The sequence below is a fragment of the Thunnus albacares genome, chromosome 4 (genome assembly GCF_914725855.1).
Source record: "Thunnus albacares chromosome 4, fThuAlb1.1, whole genome shotgun sequence".
NCBI lineage: Eukaryota > Metazoa > Chordata > Actinopteri > Scombriformes > Scombridae > Thunnus > Thunnus albacares.
This window is the reverse complement of record NC_058109.1, coordinates 23,564,393-23,589,164: the sequence shown is the minus strand read 5'-3', so window position 1 is coordinate 23,589,164 and position 24,772 is coordinate 23,564,393. Positions and strand designations below refer to the sequence as shown.

Here is a 24,772-nt window from a genome sequence, read left to right as displayed (position 1 = left end):
TTTTTTTGATGAATAAAAAATGATTTATTATAGAAGATTAATTGTAGAGCTGCAATGATTATGTAATTAACTGATTAATTGATTGACAAAAAAATTAATTGCCAACTATTTCAGTATTCAATTAATCGTTTTGATGGATTTTTTAAGAAAAAATGCCAAATTTCTTTTACAAAATTCTTATTTTTGGTTTCTTTAGTTGTCTTTGATAATAAACTGAATATCTTTGGGTTGTGATCTGTTGGTCAGGACAAAACAAGACATTTGAGGATGTCATCTTGGGCTTTGGAAAACAGTGGTCAACATTTTTCACCATTTTCTGACATCTTATAGACCAAATGACTAATCGATTAAATGAGCAAATAATTGACAGAATAATTGATAATGAAAATAATAATTAGTCGCAGCCCTACTTAATTGATAATCAAAATTGTTGATTGTTTGTCTATTTACTTAATTGAACTGTATCAGCACTAGAAGTATTGCACTATATTGTGCAGCTGTTACTGTTAGAGATTACGTTTATATCATGAGTCACTGACACAGCTTTCAAGCAATAACATTTCGAGAGATAGAGAAATTAATTTATCAAGCATTAATATAAAATATTGTATATATTTATATAAATTACACCTGATCAGTGTTTAGCCCTGAAGCAGGGCTGAGGCCCCTCTCAGTGTGTGTGCAGATTTGTGCTGATGCAGCATCATGGAGAGGGAGGCTCTGGGAAACTGAGTCCAATTACACAGCCCCCCCTCAAAGGCAAGAGCTCATAGGAAGAGCTATGTATTTACTGAACTGACCCCTGATCCTACTTGTCTAGACTCTTACACAACAAGAAAGAGACTGCAGGGGGAAAAAATGATAGGATAAATGAAAACAGTGTCAGAGAGAAGAAAAAAGGACTTAAACTCATCTCTTTGTTACCCGAGATTTTATAAGAATCCAGTTTTGATACAACATATACAGTATCTACCATCGCAAACATTTGAGCACATGTACATATGTTAATCTTGGCTCAATATACAACTTGGTAGGCCTCTATTTTACCTCTGAGTGCTACCGAGCACTAAGTAGAGAGAAGGAGGCAGAAAAGCACACCTTTGTTGCCAAGCCAAACACACACCCTGAAAAGAAGAATAAAATGGAAGCCTGGTTTTTATATATTATGGTAGTATTTGATACCATCCTATTGAGGCCCTAAATATTTTCTTGACCTGAAAGCATATGGTGTCGAGAGGTGTGGTGAGGCTTGACAGGGCAGGGTAGAGTACAACAGACCCACAGAAAATCAAAGCACAAACTGCACCTCTCAGACACACACACACACACACACGGTTGCACTGAGAGGCAAACACAGTGTGGTCCTAAGCTCCAGCTATGAAACATGACTGGCAATAAAAGCGTCCGTTCGATAACCGCTCTGAGACAGATAACCCAACTGGGCCTGTTTTGATTGGCTGATGGCCCTGGTCACATAACCAATCCAGTGTTATTAAAGATTCTTTCATTCAGCGTTTTCTAACTTTGCTCCAGATGTTTGGCAAGCTGCGGGGCCAGTGTGTGTGCATAAGTGTGTAGGCGTGCATGCATGTGCAGAGGTAGTGAGAAGGAACCATACTTTCTCTTCCAAAGTATGTCAAAAGTCAATACCTGCTGCTCTCTTATGTTATGTCTCTCTCTCTTCCTCTTTTTCTCCCTCACTTCATCTCCTCCCTTTCTGTCTGTCTTTCTTGTTGCTCCCTTTTACCGTTTTGCACAATACTGTATTTTAACACCCTGATCTGGCCAGGATGTAGCTCAGTAAGAGAAGAAGGAGATCATAGAGAAAGAAGGGATGGTGTGTGCAATTTTTCAGTACCCTCTCTAGGTTTGTATTGTCCTCCAGGGGATTGTGAGTTGTTGAGAAATTCATACTTCTTGTGAGTTTGCGGTGTGTGTGTGTGTGTGTGTGTGTGTGTGTGTGTGTGTGTGTGTGTATGTGTGTGAGTGAGTGCATGAATATAGGCGGATCTGGCAGGCAGGCAGGCAGGCAGGCAGGCAGACAGACAGAAAGAGAACGGGAGTCAGAACTGTCTCCAAACAGAGCTTGAGGTTAGACCCACTCGCACACACACAAATATACAGTATGCATGCAAGAACACGTGTGGACACACACTCATTCACATGCACACACACACAAAAAAAACACAAGGTCCCTTTGTCTGAGATCAAGAAAGTAAGTGAGAAAGAGAGAGAATAAAGTCGAAGAAATGGGTTGCTGCTTGTGCATATTTGGACCAGGAGGATGCATGGGTGTGACTCATAAACACAATGATTCAGCAGTGGGAGCTAGTTAAAAATAACAGCAAATAAAGAGCCAAATGACTGTGGGATTAACATGATGAGACTGGGAAACCACAGAGTGTGTGTGCGTGTTGCTAACACGGCAATATTGTCCACTGAGGGTCCTGTGACCTCTAATACAATGAGCATGTATATCTGTGCAGATGTTTCTGGCCAGAGTAAACCGAGCATAAATGAGTCACAAATGCAACAGCACACCCCCCATTCATACACCCTCCACCTCTTCCTCCTCTCCTGGCGTCTCCCAGCTACCCTGTACTTACCCACCTCCCTCCCAGACCAGAGCACTGTTGTTCATCTCTCTCTACTTATCCTCTGCTGGAATGAGTCACCAGGATGACTGAACTCTGTCTGTCTCTGTTCCAGCTGCTTTATCCTACCGTCTCCCCTGGTGCAGTTTGTCTGTCTATGTAGGTTTATGTATTTAATGCACTGAACTATAGAAAGGAGCAAAAAGATGAAAAAGTTGCACAGAAATTGGGTTTTTCATCAGATTGTTTTTCATAACAGTATATTCTGCTAACTATGAATACTGAATAAGAAATGCTAAATGCAGATTTGTATAGCTTGAAGTGTATTTTTTTTGTTAACAAACAATAATGACATGGGCTTGGCTTGGCTGGCACAAAAACATTACAGTTTCATTGCACAACTTTTTCAAAATCCTCTCTGACTGTTTTGTATCTTACTCACTGAATCCTGCCTGAGTTTCTCTTGCATAGTTGAATCATTTTTAACTGTGTCAAGCACTTAAACTGTGCAAATGGGAAAATGATATGTTGTTGCTGTGAAATGTTATTGAAACAGTTTTCAATTAGATTTCCCCACATTTTTGGCTGTTATACAGCCCTCCAGCCAACACTACAATGTTAATGAGGCTTGTTTAGTTGCTCCCACTCACTACATTGAAAAAGTCACGTGAAAGAGGAGATCTGTCATATACAAAAAACTGCTGCTTTAAAATTAGGCGTGACTCACTCCTAAAATTAGGAGTGAGTCACAAACTGTGATTCAACTTTGGATGAAATTAAAGGTTAATTCTGGTTACTTACATTTCAAAAAACATTTGTTTGGAGCACTTTACACACACAAATAGCAGCTTATAATATTCTTGGTATCATTCAGATGAAGAGTTTAAATCTTATCTATTAAACCTTTTATCACACCTTTTTCATTTATAAAGTTCATACTTATAGAAAATACAACATGATGTGCACACAGTGTCACAATAACCATATTTATCTAACAGACAAATGTAAAGGTGGTAGATACAGTGGGCAGGTCCCATTTCATTGTGTGTGTAATTGTATTTAAAGCACATGTTTCAGACGCTCTTTAGGTTCAGTTGCTGGAGCATGTTTTGGCCCCTGAGGGTGCACTAGAGAGCTGCACTTCTAGCAAAGTGGAGTGGCAAAAGCTCAGCTGAGTACTTGAAGAAATTCTGAACCTAAACAGTCATCATAATTGCAAACAATTATGATGATTGATGATGAAAATAAGAAGAGTATCCTTTAAATGGGGAACTTAACCAAGTAGCATTCTTAAAGGAAATAGTAGTGAAACAGCTCTGAATTACAGTATTAGTCTATACTATTTATGAGGTGCTTCAAGATGGATAGACCCACCACAAGTCTGCTACTTGATATCATAATAGAATGGATTTATCTTACTAATATGTTTTAGCATGTGCTTCATTTGTTTCTGCTTCAATGTCATAACTAAAAACAGTTCCTGTTTCAACCCATTCAGAATAAAGACAGTGTTTACAATTCAACAAGCATACATTTATTTAATAAATCAAATCAAGAGTATAAAATGCAAATTATTAAGGTATTTTCAACCATAGTATTTACATACAAGAGCCTAAATATGATCAAACTATTGAAGCACTCCAACTTGATTGCAAGTTGACTGATGTGTTCGTACCTGCACTTGTATGTGGCAGAGCCTTTTCTAAACCAGGAAAAACAGAGATGTACATAGGCGTTACTCTGTTGTATTTTGCACTGTATTTTGAAAATTGGCAAGTACATTTTTTTTGTGTTCCCATGAAAACATGAAATATGGACAACAACAGCTTGCCCAATACCCATAAGGTCTGGAAAGACTTTCTGGGGGTTTTTTGACATTCAAAACCCTATTTATTCATTTCAACCCAGCTGTTGGAAAAACACTCAATTCACTCCTTTTTTTTTTTTACAACATTTGACTCATTTGTGTGAATTTCATCTGACAAATCAATGGAAAGAGTGTGCAAATATTTGAAGAAGAGGGTTAGGCCTATATTTTGAAGAAAAGAGGAAAAGATATTGTACATGCAATAACAACACGACACACAACTTTATCCCTGAGACATCAACCAACGGGACGTGACCCCCACCCGTGAGATCATTACCAACACAGCTGGACTTTTCAACACTCAACTCTGTGTCACTGTTATCTAATTGACAGTAAATATGAAGGGTGTGTATGTGTGTTTTTTATGTGAACAACAAAGAGATAGCTAATTAAGAAAAACAAGAAAGACTGAGAGAGAAGGAAAGAGAGAATTAAGGCAGAGGATCACAGATGGAAAACAGTTCCAGCACAATGACTGGTCTCTAATTAAAGGCAATGTCACAGTCCTGCTCGATTTCCCACCAACAACACATTGCACACTCCTCCCCTTTGATGACAAGATAATAACAAACAGCTCCACTCAGCATTTCCTTTACACACACTTTCCTGCACTCATACACACATGCTTATAAAACGGACTTCTCCTCTCTTATATTTATTCAATTTGTCATTTTTAGTATTTCAAATTGAGAAAAATTAACAAAGTGGTGGTGACATAAAAGCTGCTGTGATCTTGTCAGTGATGAATTACATGTTTCATTGTTTCCTGGTGAGTCCGAAAGACTGCAAGCAGTTTAACATCTGTGAACATGTGTATCCTGCTGTGACTGTGACGTCAAAGCCAGCAGAGTATTCATGACATCACTGACAAGGAGTGTGTCTCTGTGTGTGTTTGACTCTGGCTGTAACACACACTCACATATGTTAACAGCTCTCTCTGCACATTGTTCTCAGACAGCTTTTCATAGGCCTAGGGCCAGACGCATACTACTGCTATGATGTCATAACTGCGAGACAGAACATACGGGCTGAGGAATTTTCTGTTTTTGCTTCTGTTTCTTCATCCTCTTCACTCACAAACACGCACTTGCTCACAGATGTCACACAACCATGACCTCACCGCAGGCCTGAGTCACTCCCACTCACATTTTATAATGTCTTCACATTCATTATCAAGCCAGAAAAACTCATGATGACTGATTCATTCAGCTGCAGATGACATAAACTGCATTCCTGCTGAGAGTGGCTTAGGTGGATCTCAGAAGACACACAAACCAACTCACACAGACAAAACACATAATAGACAGGACAATCAAAGTGACAGACATATAATTATGAAGACAAGCAGGCATAAGCTATCTGTGTTCACCTGAGAAAGGGATAATGTTTAGAGCTTAGCACTGTTTAGTTTGTGGTTTAAATCCCTTAAACACGTGTGATTGTGCAAGTTGTAGAGGGAGGAAGCTATGGACGAAGGGAGGATGCACATGAATGCAAATGGGAAGGCAGTGAGGACTGGTGTGCATGGCGGTACATTTTGTCCAAGCCTACTGTAGTTGCATAACCCTCCCTGCAAAACATATGGAGCTGGTGGGTTTCATAGATTTTATTGGGATGTAAAATAAAGCAGAGAGGGAGAGAGCGCGAGAGAGAGAGAGGCAGAAAGAAAATCAGACTCAAAATACTCTGTCTTCCAGCATGGACCTGAAAATAGACACACAGCAGACAGGACAGGTCGAGGCACAAACACACTCCATTCACCTACTTATCCATTTCCTGACAGAAATACTGGTTTTTCAGTTACCACAAACTAGCTATTATGGTAGGGCAGGTTTGTGTGTTTGTGCATGTCACCCATGGCTAGCCCTGGATTCCGGGAAAAACGCTCATAGTTTTCTGACACATGCTCATATGTCAGCTTACTCAACCTTCTTCTCACCCCTCTATCCCTCCTTTCATTCATCACTCATTCACTTAACACCATCCCTCCTTTTATCCAAGGAGGGTTGAATTGAGGGCAACTGGACTTGGTTGTAGATACTTGAAGGAGTTTCGCCTCTCATCCAAGGGGCTTCTTCAGTTCAATCTGATTGGCGGGGAGTCCCAGGTATTTAACCTCTGTGGGGTCATTATCAAGGTCATTGATACCACTTTGTTCTTTAGTGTTCCTTGCTGGTGTAACGACAGTTGTTAGAGTCGTTGGAGTCACCTGAAGCCAAGTGTAAATGACAGTGGGTGGAGTTGTCACATGAAGCCAAATGTGAATGGTTGTTAAGTCTCCTGGGAAGGGATGAAAGGACAGCATTGTAGGTGGGGGATAAGTGGCTTCATCAGGGGGGGCGATATGGCAAAAATATCATGAATTTTTTTCAGGCAGGATCACAATCCAAGATCTTATCATGATTCTTTTTCATGTACATTTTTAAGACTATTTTGCAAGTTACTGAACGGTGCTCAAGATTAAAAAAACTTAATGTTTCACATAATAGAAATTTGTCTTAATTTAAGGGCTCACAAACAACATAAAAACATACATCCATGAAAGACTCACATAAAATTACATTAGAACACAAACAATTACATAAATAAATAAGAGCAGGTGAGCAAAGCTGCTTTAAAAAGTAGTGACAGTCTATTTGGCCTTGTTTAAAATGCATATTGCAGGGGGAAACCAAACTAACAGTACAAATAAACTTAATTCAACAACTGAAAATCAAACAGTCGATGTTGTGTAAAAGTGTGTCATTTTGGATAACTAGCAGGATGTGCACTGTTATAAAAAAAAGGCACCAACACAGTACAACAGAGCTGACATCATTTACCATTAAAAACAAACAGTTAAGGCTCCTGACATGAACCATGTAGATAGTTTTCTCTGCTGTGAGGTTGTTTATACCCAAGATCCTTATCACTAGAAGTCGTTTTCACCAGCAGATTGGAGATGTGTTATGAGGCACTCAGCATGTTTATGCTGTTACCCGTCCTTCTTGAAAAAAGCATTGGCGAGGCAACAGTAAACAAGTCGCAGATTCAAATACAACATCAGCGGAGTGTTGTGATTGGTTTGCTCGCTCCACGTGAAAACGTCTTTCGTCAGATGGATGTAACCCTTTACGTGCTTGTCCCTGAAATGTTACTGCTTTCATTCACAACACAGCTGTATCAGCATTTTCCCTGGGGTGTTACTAGATCTTGAAGTGGGAAACAGTACAGATTTCCTTGAATATCGATCCCTGCTCCCATTCACACATATCCCCATGCAGGACATGTTCCTGAACATTTCAAGGATAGACTGCATGTGTGAAAGAGGCTTTGGATGAGGGGCGAAATGTCTTCAGGTATCTACAAACAGAGTCCAGTTGTCCTCGATTCAACCCTCTTTGGAACACCATGACCTGGATGACCGAGAATCTTCACAGACATCCCTCCTTTTCTTAAATTGACAGGAAGGACAGATTTAGACCAATGTTTTAAATTTTTATAGTGTTTTTAGGTAAGTGGCAAAGCATCGAGACAACTAGAGATTTGTGGGTGTTATTATTGTGGATCTTGGTCTTCTAAGTGAATAAATGATATAGTAGGACTAGTTTGAGAATTAGGTTGAGATTCTACTTATTTCAAACTGGAGTGAAAGCAAGAAAAATATATGTGGTGGGGTAATGACATAGCATACTTTTGTAACCTTTGGCTTTGAAACAGAGGGTTGGAGTGACTGATCCCTTGACTGCACATCAAGGAGAGTGAAAGAGAGTCTCACTCTGGCTGAGACATAATCATTGGACTCGTAATATTAGGGAGGGAAATGGGTCGTGGCGGTTGATGATCTGACTCTGGAAGGAGGACCTCCAGGTGTTGTGGCCGTCTACACCAGCAAATTGAGGTGGAGAAGCGCTGATACACCCAGTGAGGAGTGCAGTAATTGGACAGCTGGAGATTTTGGGAAGTAGTTTAGACTTGGAGAGCTGAGTGTAAATAAAGCGCACACAATATGAGACACTTTTAGGCAATTTTCATGCTTTTGTGCTACTGCCAACTAGCTATTTTATGTTACAGCAATGAGGACCAATATTGTGTTGGATCAGTCAAAAACTGGTTTCACAGATGGAATAAACAGTGACATCAAACAGAGAGCCAAACCCGGAACCTCTAGGTTTTGTTACAGAAGAAAGAAAACCACTTTCAAAATCACATCTGTATTTGTAATAACGCACATTACTAAAAGTCCAGCCCTGGAACATAACCATGCTCAACTGTATGTTCTGTGTTTCACTCCATTTTTCGAGATATGGGTGGTATTTTTCACAAAATTATGTAATGAAGTTGTTTATTTAATGTTTCTGTTTTAAGTTGGACTCTTGGGCGATTCTTGAGCTAAGAGGGATCCAAATAAGGAAAAATAAACGAATAAGTGGCCTTTAACAAACAACATTTCCCACAAGCCCAAGACCATCTCAGATCAAAAGATTTAACGATAAATGTTTTAGGTGTTTTTGTATTTATTTTCAGACATTTTTGCCTTTATATTTATTCACAGTCCACAGTAGAAAGGATATGAGAGATATGAGTAAAGATGACATGCAACCAAGGTTGGACTTGAAGCAGGAATGTTGTGATTACATGGTCGCATCGATATTTTTTAAAACAGCAGGGAGATTTCATCTAAAATGTTGGAATGATGACATTAGTGACATGAGCGTGGGTGAATAGCAAACAAACAAACAGTTATGATGACATATAAGAAGCGCCTCGTTGCACTGGAAAAATTTTATGGAAGATGGAGGTTTTATGAATGCAAACAAATTCAGTTATTTAACTTTGTTAAAAACACAAATGGTTCAAATTATAATTGCAAATGCAGTAGTAGACACCCCAGAAACACATTTTACTTTTTCAGGCAGACTGATCAATGAGAGATTGCATTGAGTTTCAGAGGCTGGTGGATGTGACATCAGGACTTTGGCTCCCTATTGATCAAATCTAAGACTTAATTAGGATTCATTTTGCCATGACGTCCCATGAATCCTGGATAATTACAGGAAACTTACAAATGGAGGCAAAAACCACACTGCCAGTCAAACTCACCTTGTGTTGTCATGGTAATACCCCAACAATCCCAGGTTCAACAAATCAGAGTGATGTGAATAAAAATGTAGAGAAGCAGAAGGAAGTGGAAGAGAAGAGGTGTTTCATTTTAAGTGTGGAGATTTAGGTGCAGACCTGCTTGTGTTCAGAAATCACAAACTTAACCTACTTAGCTGACAATGTAGATATTTCTGTCTGTGTGTTTGATTACCTGACCTATTTCTTCAGTGTGTGTAAATGTATTTGTTAAAGGTCAGGACTATGTGACTCATCAGACCAATGATCGGTAATGGAAATAAAACACTCACCAGTCTCTCTCCACTTGTGTGTTTAAGTGTGAACTTTTTGTGTGAGAGTGTGCTATTTACTCACATGTGATACTCTTGCTGGGTGTCGTAAGCGCAGAGTGCGGGAGGCTGCTTTTGCCATTGTCTCCATCATTGCCTAGCAACCTTTCTGGGGTGACATTTGACCTCAATATGAGGGGCTCAGTGTAGGTGTTGGCCACGTCTGAAAAGCAAACATACACAAATACAAACCCAAAGTTTTAAAAAAGACACTCGTTGTCTGTGAGACCACACAGTCTTATGTTTATGTTAAGGTTATTTTGAAGGTGATTCACATTTCCTGCATGAGTAGCAGCTTTTCATGTGGATATTATCAGGTATCAGCAGCAAGCCGTTTTCCCACTTGTAGTAAACATGTCTCCTCCCATGTCATTTCCCATCCACCAGCACTTAATTAATTTAAACAGAGTAGTTCTGCTGACTTCAACAAAGCAGAAGATTTTGTCCGTGTGTGTGTATGTGTCTATGTGTTGGTGTGTGCTCTGTACTGAACTTGCATCTGGAAGCAGTTAAATCACACCCCTTGGGACTGTTTAGGGGTCTATGTGCACGCTTGTGAAACCTGAAATCTGTGTGGGTGTATGTGTGTGCGTGGGTGTCCGTTTGTGTTTGAGAGTGGACTTATATGTGCGTGTATGTGTGTGTGTTTGAAATGGACATATAAGTGGATGTACACATCATATACATACAGTGTCTGGGTGTTTTATGTGTTCACTGGTACTATGCAGCCATACATACACACACACACACACACACACACACACACACACACACACACACACAAACACATACACTACACAGAGGCCTTCAAAGCAGGGCAGGCTTGGGCCTCTGAGAGGTGCAGACTCATTCCTGGGCAAATGGGAGCCAGCTGGGTTTGATAAACACACACACACACGTGCACACACACACGTGCACACACACGCACACACACACACACACACACACCACACACACACCACACACACACACGTCCTGTGCATGGACTCAACACTTCCCGGCTATGTTTATTTACTCTATCCACTCCAGCTCACTTCTCTATCTGTTCTCTCGTTCCTGTCCCCTGCCTCTCACACTCTTCGTCTCCAAATTCACATTCCCTCTTCACTCTTACAAATAAATTTCTTCACATATTTGGCATAACTCTATAGATACATTCTGCTGTATAGTCTGCTCTATTCAGCTGTAGAGCAGAGCTGCAAAAGCAAACTTTATTTTACTCAAAAGCAAAAGAAAGATGCAAAATAACACAGGTGTTTTCTTTCAATGACACAATAAAAACAAAAATGTGATTGTAAGAATGAGCTGAATAGTTGATAGAGTCTAAATATCTGGTTCTGATATTGTGTTTTTCCAAATACAACTACTGTACTGATAGTACAGGCCAACATCTGCACAGTAGAGGGAGAAAAATTTTACATAGTTCATTAAAGCATTACAAGAAGCAAACATGGTACATATCAGAGGTCCATGCAGGAACATGAAGTCATTAGCACCAATGATGATCAGCTGATGATGATCAGCTGATCACCAAATAAAAATGCAAACACAAATCTATTAACATGACGTGTTGCCTGTTTTTTGTCTGTTTGCATTTTACTTACAGGATAAGTAAACTTTATATAATCTTAGATTATCTACAATAGAGAGGGTCAATTTAATTTGCATTTACTGCACTATGATTTCAGTATTATTCTTACAGTCTCCCTATAATCAAATCATGACAAAATTCTCATTTAAAGATGGCAAAAATTAATCTGTTAAAGACTGAGAAAAAACATTTAATACTTCTAATACGTATTTTTTACTTTTTAACTCACACAAAAGGCATCTGACTCCATGAGATGAGCATAGGTTTTATTTATAACATACTGATAGATGGAACTCTATAATAATTATAGTAATATCTTTTTTCCATATTACCAAAACCTAATAACTTCACAAAAAATAACCATGATGATACTGAGTGTTACATTTACTGACGACAACTATTGTAACAATGAGTCTGAGTCATGTTTGTCAAAATTAAAGCTCAAAATGTTGACACAGTGAATCTGTTATTTAATTCATTCAATGAATCAATTCAATACTGTTCAATTTTTGATGCTTTTTGAAATGTTTGTAATGTTCTGTATTGTTAAACAATGAACCCAGATTACCCAGATTTCTGAGCACCCTTACCCTGCCCGAAGGAATACTCTCTTTATTTTCTTAGAAAATAAAGTATATCAAAGCTACTGGCCTGAATCACTTGGTTATGTAAGGTGTTCTAACCTTGATGAAGAGGAACAGTGTCTTAAGCAGAGGATTAGTGTTTACCTATGCTCCCATGTGTCTATGTATTTGCAGGCATTTTTGTGTGTAGTGAGATCTCTGTGCGTGTGAAGTTAGAGGAGACGTAAACAGGACCTGAGGGGATGGGAAGTGCTTCCTGCTCTTCCGTTCTATTAGACAGTGGCACACACACACACACACACACACACACACACACACACACATATATATATAAAACACATGTAATTCATACTCCAGTGCTACTCTCCTACATCAGCTACCAGCTCTATCCATACACTGTGTTTTTGTCTTCTGCATGTGGAAGCCATTTCTATGGCCTTGTCTTCCATGTTGTATCCATTAGTCTCAATCAGCCTCCTTCAGATATGAAAGCCACTAGTGAGAACTGTTGCCCTCGACACTGGCAAATGTCTATTTCGGAGATACATATGTGTATAAAAGGCTATGTATGTCAGTGACATGCACTGTACATGTCTATCATTACATAAACCCATCCATCTATCCTTATTTTACTGTCTTGTATTTTATTTTTTTTTGCATTTACCGTATTATACACCTAACACTCTGCATAAGGTTTCAGCAAAAAGAAAATAAATCCAACCATACATATATTCATGTATTTGTAATAATTCATTTAAATTTGATGTATAATATTCCTACTATTAGTTAATCAGTTATCAGCTAACTCATCAACATCAATCTGTTCCTATAATCCATTGTCCATGCAGCTGTTATCCATTTCATCAAAATACTGATGAAAGATCATTAAAAAATATACCTCATATATGTGCTGGCAGGCAACAATTTACTTTAATGACTTTAGGCATTTGGCAGGTTTTTTTTAGAATACTGAGATCAGAAATATAATTTCAACAAAAAGCGCTTTAGGTGGCATTTGTGGGTTATACTCAGCATCTTTCTTGTTTTGTTCTCATTCTTTGGAAGCTGCTTTCAGGGGGCGATTATGTCATTACCAAAGCCACACGAAAGCCCTGTGTAAGCAAACTTCGGGAAGGGAAAAGGGCAGTTTCTCAATCATTTTAAGAAGAATCAGGAAGAATTTCTACATCTGTGAAACACAGATTTAGCTAGACAAGAGTTGTGCAAACTCATTGGAAGTGTGACAAAAGTCAAAGGGAGCATCTCTGCCCTTCTTGGGAGAATGAATGATCCTTACATATGTACACCAGGTAGCTGAATATCTGTATAACACGTGTACATGCCTACTAAGAGTTTAATCATGTGATCAGCTTAACCCCTCCATGCATCAACACAATAGTCTCATTCAGACTGATGCCAATGGAGCACTATGGGTTAAAATTCTGTAGGTCTTGTGACTCAGTCAAAGCTTTCCTTCTGTAAACGTTCTTAACCACGATTGTTGGAGCTAAACACATCCCCACCAAACCCCTAGTGCCATCCAAGCAGGCCTTCAACCAATTGTGTGTTGGCATCAGCATCAAACCACCAAACCGCCCGACCTCAGAGCCATTTCTGAGATCTGAGAAAGATGAGCCTCTAATTCAAATCAGACCAGAGCAATCAAGAGCCGCCGAAGAGATCTGGCTGTGTGTTTACACGTGTCGGTGAGTATGTGTATTTGTTTGTGCATCCTTGACTGTGTATGTGTGTGTGTGTGTGTGTGTGTGTGTGTGTGCATGTGTGCTTGTAGTTTGGTCTATGTACACGTGTCAGTGGCCCTGAAGGGGCGATCCAGAGGAATTTCAAGTCTTCTAGTAAACACAACCTTCACTATTAAAGCAAAAACATATGCATCACATAGGGTAATGGTTATTATGAACACAACACACAAACACACACGTACAGTTTATATGAGCAGGCAACTGATGTGACATATCCTAAATCACCAGCCTGCTGTTCCTCTTGGTATGATCTCTGAGGGGGAGAACAGAGTTTTACCTGCTGCCTTTCAAACCACCTCTACCATGTCCCTACAGCTTCTCTAATACTTCTTTAGCAGCACAGACTTCTAATGCGCATACAAAAGGACGTCTCTAAGGTGTGTACATCCCTTTGGCAAAGACATACAGTACATTTGTGCCCTCACCCACCACCCACAGACAAGAGCAAACAGGCTGAAGTGAAACTCATTCACAAACATAATGTTTAACTGCACCTCTCTTTAATACTGTCTAGTGTTCAATTACACCAGTGGTGCTGAAATAAGGGACGGTCAATTAACTAAACCTCAATTGACAACAATTTGGTAATCAATAAGTCATTTACTAGTTCTAGCTTCAGATTTTTTTCATAATTAGCAGCATTTTGAAAAAAAAGCATTTTGAGTATTTCTCTGTTCCATGATTGTAAATGGACTAATTTTAGGTTTTGGATTGACAAACAAATAATTTGAAAACATCCCTGGGCCTATGGGAAATTTTGATGAGCATTTTCCACCATTTTCTGATGTTTTAAAGAATAAATGATTCATCGATTTATCGATAATAATCCCTGTTGCAGTCACACTTGAATGTGCACTAACAAATGGGTGTCCACACTCACACCCTGCTGACTCATCTCTTAAAAACATAAGGATACAGATAACAGTTGAGAGAACTGGAAAGAAGACACAATGAAATGAGGTGGAGAGCAACCAAGCAGAATAATGTTCAGCAGAGTGCAGTTAGTGGAGACGACGCAGTAGTAGCTCTCTGGCCAACAGTAATGACTGGAACTGATTGAAACCACACAGCAACGCTGGAGTTCTGACCGGGATGAAGGATAATACAAAGAAAAGAGCACACAACTACAGCAACGGTGCGATTTTTATTTGTTTCCTTTAACAAACACACACACACTTATACATGCATACACACACACAGTGAAAAGGAAAGAATAAGCAATTGTTTTCGCTGCCATCCAGCCCAAAGCTGAAAGCAAATACACACACACACACACACAGATTCACACATTGTGTAGAGGGGCTGTAAGAGTGCAGCACTGGAATATGTCCAAAATCAGAGATTATAGCTGCTGAGAGAATGAAGCAGTGTAAGCTCATTAAAGACAAAAACTGTCTGCTGTTGAACAGGCTTAAGGGGTATTTAATTGTGTTACTTTGTCTCTGAGATTCCTCTGGTTCCTGGGAAAATACAGCTGCTTTGCTAACTGACTGTAACACTGCTGCATCTTACTCAAGGAGCCTGAGAAGTCAAGGTTGCTTAACATGGACACCATCACCAGATGCACACACGCACATGCTGTACTGTACAACATATGAAAATAATGACAAACAGTCTCACAGTCATAAACAGTCAAGGGTAAACGGAAATCACTAGTCAGGAAGAGACCATGTGAATTAACAAACAGATCGAAATAAACATCTTGAGAAGCAATGGGAAATGTATACACTGCTCTAACGCATGCATCTGCAGCCTGATATTGGGTTATCACAAATATATTAGCCTTGAGATTTCCTTAGAGGGAATTCCTAACCTCTGGAATAGTTACAAAGTGAGAGGAGGTATTTCAGGTGCCCCTGGTTCCAGAAGTCCCATTCATTTTCTCCATAGACAATGTTACGTGACTCACAGTAAAAAGATAAGGTGAGCATTTAGCATTGACTCCTATAGCACATTTCATGAAGAACCATCCAAACACAGCTTCAAATTCTTTCTCATGAAAGACAATATTTCATTCCCAACTGCAATGACAAACCATTTTTAACTGTAATTGAACTACAGCTGTAATTTGTGCCTCTGTCTGGATTCCTCTCTATAACAATGACAGCTGAGGATCTTGGGTATTGTAGTATTTAGAGCTGTCTAGCATGTTGAACAGATGGGAAAAAAACAGGATTTCTTGAAAGTAATAATTAAAACAGGTGGATATAAAATTAACCTAGAGGGTTTTTTAATTATCAGTGATCCTGGCTGAGTATGGCTTTTAATTAAGTTCCATGTATTTTATTTGATGTATTATTATTCATCCTTTTACAGTTTTAATAGCAGTCCTGTTTAAAAAAAATGCTTTACAAATAAAGCTGTTATTATTATCATGATTATTATATTGGTATCAGCATGTATGTTGGCAGATATCCAAAACGAATACTGAAGCAACAAATGTTTGACTGGCACATTGTTTGTTTTATGTGTTTTGTTCATAGTTAAATTACATTTACCATTAAACTATATTGTTACAGCCATTTTTGATAATACATTTTATCATTCAACTGTAAAATACTCAGACTTCACTGAAACATCATTATCACAAAATGTTGTTTTGTCTTTGTGTAATATGTATAAATTGTTATCTGATTTGTATTCTTCTAGGGCATCAGTACCCAAAAGAAGTATCAGTCGGGTTCTACATAGGATAATACTTCCACCACTTTTGAACCTGTAGGAGACAACAAGTGCACACATGAAGGGGTTACCGCCATCTTTGTCACTGTGGCAGTAAATGTGCAGTAACTGGCCTCTGGCTCAAGTGTCTTAACACGACAGCTTACTTGCTGATTGACTATCACATCATGTTGACACGATCTGTCAAGAGTTTATGACAGAGGTTGTGAGGATTCAAGAGACTGACTCAAGTAAAGAGTTGGTGAGAGAGAGCAAGTTAGCGAGAGAGAGAGAGAGAGAGAGAGAAAGAGAGAGAGACAGAGAGAGAGAGAGCAGGCCACCAGAGCAGAAGCAGCAACAGTTTCTCAAATGTTTGCGAGATGGTGAAGTAAAAAAAAGCATGCTCATTTTCGTAGCTCAAATATGCTGTAAAAATGCCTGAAATGACTCCTGGTTTATTTCAATCACTGTGAAACCGAATTAGACACAAGCCTCAACAAACCTCAGTTACTGAAAGGAACGAGGAGGCAAATAGCGTCTAAACACTGGAATGAAGAGAGAGAGATAAAATAAAATAAATGTAGTTTGGAGTGTGACATAGACAGAGGAGTCATTTCACATACACAAGAGCATGAACAGGATGGACACACAAATGTTACACAGCCTACAGATGCAAAATATATAGAGTAGGGCTGAGCAATTTAAGGAAAATATCTAATTGTAATTTGACCAATATTACAATTGCTATTTGAACTGTTATTCTTTTCTAGAAAGTTTACTCCAGGCCTGTTTTTGTGGACTACAAAGATGGGTACCGAGCATTATCACAAATAGTTTGTTTCTTTAGAAAACACTCAGATAAAATGGAGCAGTTGCCTGTTGTTGAGGTCGTCCCACCCTCTTCTTTTCAAAACAGTCAATGTAGAGAAATATGTACTTCTAAGTAAACACAGATAGAATCATTTTAAGTATAATGATGTAAGTCATATATGCATTTATAACAGCAACGAAACCTGATAAGGACAAACATTTGGTAAGTCACGTATGTCAAGGTAGCTCACTAAAAGTTTTGAAGTCAGACAAATGATACTGGTGACCAGTTTGAACTGTATTTTTAGAGACAGGACGATGATGCAGTATGATGTGCTAGGAAGTTTTAACTAATAACATGATAACTGCAAGCTACCTGTCTGAAAACGACATTGGTGTTTCTCTCTTGACCAAAAAAGATCATTGAGCAAGGGTAAATAGTAAAATCACAGGCACACAGAGAGCATATTGACCAGACACCAGCCAAGATTTTCATAGACTTGCCAACTTGTGGGATTAAACTTTAATTAGCTACAGCTGAATAAAATTTCCAGCAACAGTAGGTGTCAAAAGCAATAGTTGCAAACTAAAATGTTCCCCTCCTGCAGTTATTGTTAAAAACGCTGCTCTTGCGATTTGAAAACTGTACTATCAAATTTCAATTATGATATAAAAACAAATGAGAGTGACAGAAAGCGAGATAAACCGAGACAATCACAGAGAAGCGGGTAAAAAGAGATAGAGAAAGAGAAAAAAATAGAGTGAAAAAGACACTAGTGGGGATGAAGAATAAAGGTTAACATATGTAGGTAAGAGGTTCCTATACAAACAGATGGCCTCATTGCATCTTCATGCCTGAGCGAGAGCAACACTCACAACAGTGAGAGGCACACATCTGTCAGCACACACCACCATTCAATGGCCTCGTAATGACTGAGCAGGGCTTTACACACTAACAGCAGAGAAGACTGTTATCCCACTGTGGGGTGACAAGAAGGCTAAAAGCTCTCTCTGGACTAATCTTGTGCATTGTGATTGGCTACTACAGAACAGGGTCAAAAATTCTTATTAAACAATGGCCTAAGAATGTGCAACAGAAATGAATCTATAACCCTTTAACATGGTCTGAACCAAACTGAGGAGAAAAAGCCATTATTTTTTGCAGGGCTTGTTGCATCAGATTACGCTCAACTGCAGGTGTCAGTGATATTGGTGTCTACGCTATATGTGCTGATCCGCACACAGACAAGCACCCACCTTATACCATAGCCATATACATAAAGCATTGTGGCAAAACCATGAATTACGAGAGCCGGATGTGACGTGTCAGAGGTGCTGCTACTTTGACCCAGTGGCCCACTGTGGTACTGCAATTTAAAAAATCTACTGCGTCTCTGAAAACATTTTCCCCACAGAATATCATTATAAAAGACACGTCAGTGAAACTGTATAGCACACTTCCAACTACTCACAAGGTCAGTTCTTTGTTCTGTATTTGCATTTTTAAACCACAAAGATTTAATATTGGTAAAACCCTGTGTTTTTGAGCATCACATCATTAAGGAATTGAAAACACTAATTCATGTGTCATGAGCTGCACAATGTCGAGGCAAACCAGGAAGAGAAAAACCTTTTTTGGGTAAGAAACTTTCATTAGAATAAAGGGGAGCCATCTTGAAAAAAGTTATCCATTTCTGATTATACATTCATGGTGTTCAGTTAGATCTTTATATGTGCCTGTGTGTTGTGTGTGTGTTCTCAGCTGTGTGTTCTCACTGTAGTTGTGTCTGTTGTGTTGCCCTCTTGCTCTGCAGGCAGAGGAATGGGTGGTGAGGGGTGAATCATGAGCGCTGAAAGCAGGGCCTTGTTGCCCTCAGTGGTAGCTTGACCAATCTTCTCCTCCCCACCCTGGCTCACCAACCTACCCTCAGTCTATACACACACACACACACACACACACACACACACACACACACACACACACACACACACACACACACACATGCACATTAGACCAGTCGGCCAGACAAGCTGTCTAACTTTAGTGGGAGAGGCCACAGTGTACTTTGTGATGGTGTTCCTGAGGAGCGAGCGCAGGTAAAGTCAGCACAGCCACAAGAACATGTTTGGGCACAAACTTGCTGTTTAATAACTCTAAAACTCTTTAGTGGGTTATTATGATTAAATCGGATGCTGTACTCACACTCATCATGGTACACCACAATGTAGCAGAGAGAAGAGATGTGCGTGTTGGATTCCGTGTTTTGCAAATTCAACACAGCAATCATAAAAGATTGGGTTGAGACTTGCCTTTAAAAAGCAAAAAAAAAAAGAAAAAAGAATACAAACTAAAACAACTTAATCAACCAATGAAGATTTTGTGGCAGGTTCCCATGGCAACAAGCCACTTAAATCTCTGCACGCTTCCCTAACTGTTAACCACACCTACCCTAATTACCGCACAGAACCTGCACTCTGTCCTGCAAAGTCAGAGCTGTCGTTTTCTCACTGAAGCTTGAGGGAAACTGATGCGTTTTCAGCCAATCCCCGATGACTCATTCAGGCATACTATTGCTATGAGTTGGTCCTCCTGTCCACTCCCTACTGCCAGTCAACCCTTACCATGACCAATCACACAAAGGGGAAGGGTCATGGGTTCATTCCCAAATTCCCAAGAGTCCCATTGGTGATTCTGAATGTTCCAGAGCGCTGAATTGGTCCTGACCCCTCAGATCATCCAAGGCGTCACACCCCCCCCCACCCTCCTCACAGACCAACCCCCTATCAACTCATACACAACTGTTGTGTCTGTCAGTGGTGAGGCCTCTGACCTAATGAATCATTACGACCAAAACACACAATGGCTTTGCTGGTATTTAGTGAGAATCAATAGAAGTCAGCTTCTCCACTTACCATTTGCAATTACTAATTATCAGTCTTAAAGTTTTACACACAACAGTGACACTAGACTATTCCACATCAACCAATTTCTCATTGGTGAGTACATCAGTCTGTTCTTGTTTTAGGGTGAGAGGGTCTCCTACAGCTTATAAAGAAAGGAAAATGTGTTACATACAGCTATAGACTCACACACATAGTGGCCAACCTTCTACCATAATGAGGTTCACATGCATGAGAGAGCATAGAGAAGTCTTCTCTCTCAGCAGTAGTCCACTAGCTCCTCTTTCTCATAATAAATGGCTTCATCACTCTATAACTACTGTCTGTCTCACTTTTCTTTGAGCCAGCCACACTTGTGTGTATACAGACACACACAAACCACAAAACAACAAAGGAGTTATAATACAGCTTGGTGTTAGTAATTATAAAAATTTGCCTATTCAAGGCATGTTTGGACCCATCGCATAACTCATAACCCATCAAGTGTTCTCTCTCTAATAATATACACAAACAGATGGAGAGCAGTTTTTTGTCACTTTTTTTCTCTGCAGCCTCCTTCTTACCTGTACTGGGACATGGCTTTGGGTTCAGGCAGCTGTTTGCACTCTCTGTGGTGAAGTTTGAATGTGAACTGGGTTGTGGAGCTTTTGGACTGGGGTCCCCATCATCAGGTGGCTCTGGGGAGATGGCAGGGGCACTCCTCTCCTCATCCATTGGGCGTAGGCCTGGCTCTTATTGGAGGAGGTGGGGAGTGGGGGGGTGGGGGGGCAAGGAGTGAGCCTGAGAGAGGAAATAGCCCTAAATATTATTACAGAAATCGCTGCATGAGTCACATGAAAGATTTTTCATTGTCTTAGCTGTGCTTCATAGTGAGAGGTGTTGTCAGGCAAAACTTGAAGCAGCATGAATCCCTTTGAGTCTTTCGAAAACCACTGAAGAAACAGACCATTTGCTGCTTGAAACAGTGGTAACACAGTGGAAATGACTAATCATTGCTTAATTTTAATTGTTTTTAATATCTTTAAACTTATGTTGAGCAAATACACAATAATAATGGTAGTTTTATGTATCTATAACATTTTAAAACATTCTAAGATGCTTATGTAGGGTCACATCAAGATTAAACATTTCAACATTAAAACATGGGAAAAGACTGCAACACAAGAAGATGGGGAACAAAGTAATTCATCTAAAATAAAAAAAAGTATTAAAACACACAAAAACCGGAGCAGTAAAACAAAACAAACAAAAGCTAACTAAACATTGTTCACATTCACAGAAGTTTAATTCATAATCCCAATCAATAGATCCCAAAATGTCCAATGATGGCAAAGTACAATATATCATACAGACTCACAAGGAAATGTGCATAAAGTGCATAAAAACTGAAATCTTGGATTCGAATATTTCAATCATTTTAGTAATGAAACTGATTCATTAAAGCTCCCAAACAAGCAGATAAATTATGTCCACACACATGTGATGGGTGTAAAACTGTTTTATCAAATTTTGAATCTACTTCATAATAAATTTAAGGCTGCTGGAGAACATTATTCAAGTAGTTAGAGGAGAGTATAACAGAAAGAATGTATAATACTTAAATAATAATAGGCTGAAAGTTATTTTTGGCCCAAGACTACAGCCTTAGTTCTTACCAAATTGTTACAAAGTTTGACTTTCAGTTATTCCATTCTTTATACTTCTTAAATGTCTTTTATCTGATATATTAAAGAGGTCAGAAGCGATCTACAGTCTAACTAATTAATAAGACGGGACAAGTTGAGTATGTGTCACGTGCCAACGTGTGTTTGGCGCGCGCCTACCCTACCAAAGCAACTGGACAGCTGTTTGCGCGCCCCCGCGATGGAGCTCCGCACTCACTGCCCTAAAACTTTCGACTATACCTACCCAGGTTTTTGTGAAAAACGCTTGATGAAGCGAAGTTTACCGTGTGCGTATCTGAAAGATAAAAACTACATCACCCTAAAAAAAAAAAGATTAAAAAAAAGCAGCAAAGGGCCTAATTTATGTTTTTAAACAGTAAAAAAAAGTTGTGAGAAGTTTCGAGAAAAAGGGAATGACATCCAACCACACACTCAAAAACAGTGCCAAACTTCTAACTTAAATATATACACCCACGTCTTACTTCCCAAAAGATTTTCAGGCTGAATTTTAGCTTATAATCATACTAAATGTTACTGTTAGCTAATAACGGACGTATTGTGTTTACCTTTATTGCATGTCTGCGCTCTGCTTTCCCAAAACGAGTCCCTGCATGCTCAGACCGAGCTCAGCTCAGTGTGGGGATCCTTTATCTGCCTGCATTTATACTTCACGATAACTGACGTTGAACTTCAACAACAGCACAGGAAAACAACTTCTTACCTTCTCTCTGGCTGGGGCACGGTGCAACCGAGCCTGGGCTAATTCATTCTCTGACCGCTCCAGATGGACTTCTCACCCTCCGAGACCTTTCCCCTCCTCTTTCCCTCCGGTCTTGTCACTTTAACACGACCACGAATTTTCTCCCCGGTTCATGTAGGTGACCTAAACTCCCAATTCAATGCATTTTCCTCCAGCGGAGATAGTTTTCTCTCCGCCTCCCAACTTTCTCTCTCCGGCTCGCCCCGTCCTCCAGCAGACCAGATGTTGGGAAGCTTGTGTGTTTCTGCAGGCAGCTCGCTGAGCACTCTGTCTGGACTGCAGGTTTCTCACCTCACACGTTTCTGCACACAAAAATCTAACTACACCGCCTTCCCAAACTTGTTCAAACTCTTAAAATGAGCAGTATCCGTCCTGTGCACTCGGTCTCTCTACTCTCTGCACTCCCACTATACGTGCCTCAGGGTTATGTGCTGCAACTATTGGACAGGAAACTACAGTCAGCAGTGATTGTGCTTCCTCCAGGCTAGAAACTAGTTGGGCTGAGCTATACTGTCATATAATTACCCCTTAACCCGAACCAGACACAGCAGCACTAGGCTAGCTTTCATGAGGAGTTATGAGACCAGGAACCATATGTTTTCTCATTAATAATAGACTTTGTGAAGATGGCAATAATGCAGGTAACTACATAATTACTTAAAAGCATGATCACTATTTAAGATATGGTATCTGCATTTTAATCTCTTATAGCAAATTAACCATATTTCCCTCCATATGGGGTCATTGTTGCGATACAGTATTTGTATCTTTTCAGTTGTTAAAAACAATAGGTGAATTATACACAGGAAAATATCTCCAGGTGCCTTTAATCAGCCAGATGATGTTTTTTTTAAAAAATCATTTAATTAATTAGAACATATTTTTCAAGAACAATTTGTGGTTATAGTGTATAGCGTTTAGTAACATGTTTACATCTTCAAATCAGTGGCTTTTGTTTAGGATGCTATATGTATTGTGCTCTGACGTGACAAGAGATCCAAACTTTAGTTTTTCTGGTGCAGGGTCAGTGTTGTTAGTTTTATGTTGTTGTGATTCACTGTGGGAATTTTCTTCACTCATTATTTCCTGCATGAGGCCAACTAAAATGCCTTGTGTGAGAACTGAATTAGGTTAATTTGTCAGTGATGACTCATGATTCATCGCAGTAATAGAAGTGAAACAACAGAAGAAACACTTCTACTGTAAGTGCACTCCCCCTTATAACGGTATGTCGTTGACATGAGCTGTTGTTTTTTTTTTTTAAATTCCAGCATTAGTTCCATGCAAAAAACAGAGATACTGAAAATAAACTTGGCACATATAATTAACTGATAACAATCATCTCTATGATCATCAGTAAGTGAGGGTTTTTACTGATAAACAAACAACACTGAAAAAACAATTTTGTACTCTTGTAACTGGAATGAAAATTGAGACAAAAAAAGACGATTTCTTTTTCTTTCTCTTGGATTTCTTCAATACATGTTGAATGTATCACACTTGGCATCTGTAGTGGATAAAAAAAGCTAAAATAGTTCAAATACAAACTGACTGCGGAGGCTAGATAACATGTACTGTATATCTTTGCATTTACAGTCATTCAAATAAGGACTTACAAGAGACAACTGAAGAGTGATTCATAGAGGAAAACCTCTGTCTCTGTAAATCTTTTAGTAGCTGTCAAACCAGTGTTTTAGTGCTACTTACATTGTAAATATAATGACCTTTGACAGTCTTCTTAAGTCACTAATATTCTCAACCAGTTTTTCCTCTTTTCAACATGTCTCTTTTCAACAGTTGGTGATGCAGGTGTGGTCATCAGAGGACCCGACATTCACATTATTATGAGTTTTGATATCACTAGTAACCCAGTGATAATAAATGTTTTGAAAGAGATAAGAAGACAAAAGGATAGTCTAAATATCAAATGGAAAAACACTCCATGTTATGTAGTTTATTTTACTTAGAAAGAAATAAGTTTTTAATGAGGATAATCCAACAAAATGATCCTTGAGGCAATCTGGCCAGTAAATTTCAACAAAATCTTTTGCAATAACTTGCCGATAAACAGATGAAACCATAGCTGAGCTCCAGGGTTGTTGAGGGTAACACTGAGAGTAGTTTGACTTTATAATATTCCAAACCGCA

At 39.2% G+C, this 24,772-nt stretch overlaps 1 protein-coding gene across 2 annotated transcripts in view; it reads right to left on the bottom strand.

Annotated features, from left to right (window-relative positions):
* The window catches only part of mdfi (MyoD family inhibitor), a 28,824-nt gene extending 5,729 nt beyond the window's left edge, over positions 1-23,095 (bottom strand). Inside the window, exons 1-3 of one of the 2 annotated variants that reach the window (XM_044350218.1) lie at positions 22,586-23,095; positions 20,764-20,980; positions 9,916-10,053 (exon numbers count right to left, since the gene is read on the bottom strand). In XM_044350218.1, coding sequence (XP_044206153.1) covers positions 9,916-10,053; positions 20,764-20,914 — 289 coding nt within the window. In that variant the 5' untranslated portion in view covers positions 20,915-20,980; positions 22,586-23,095. The other variant, XM_044350219.1, reaches the window with a different exon arrangement.
* Between the last annotated feature and the right edge of the window lie 1,677 nt (positions 23,096-24,772).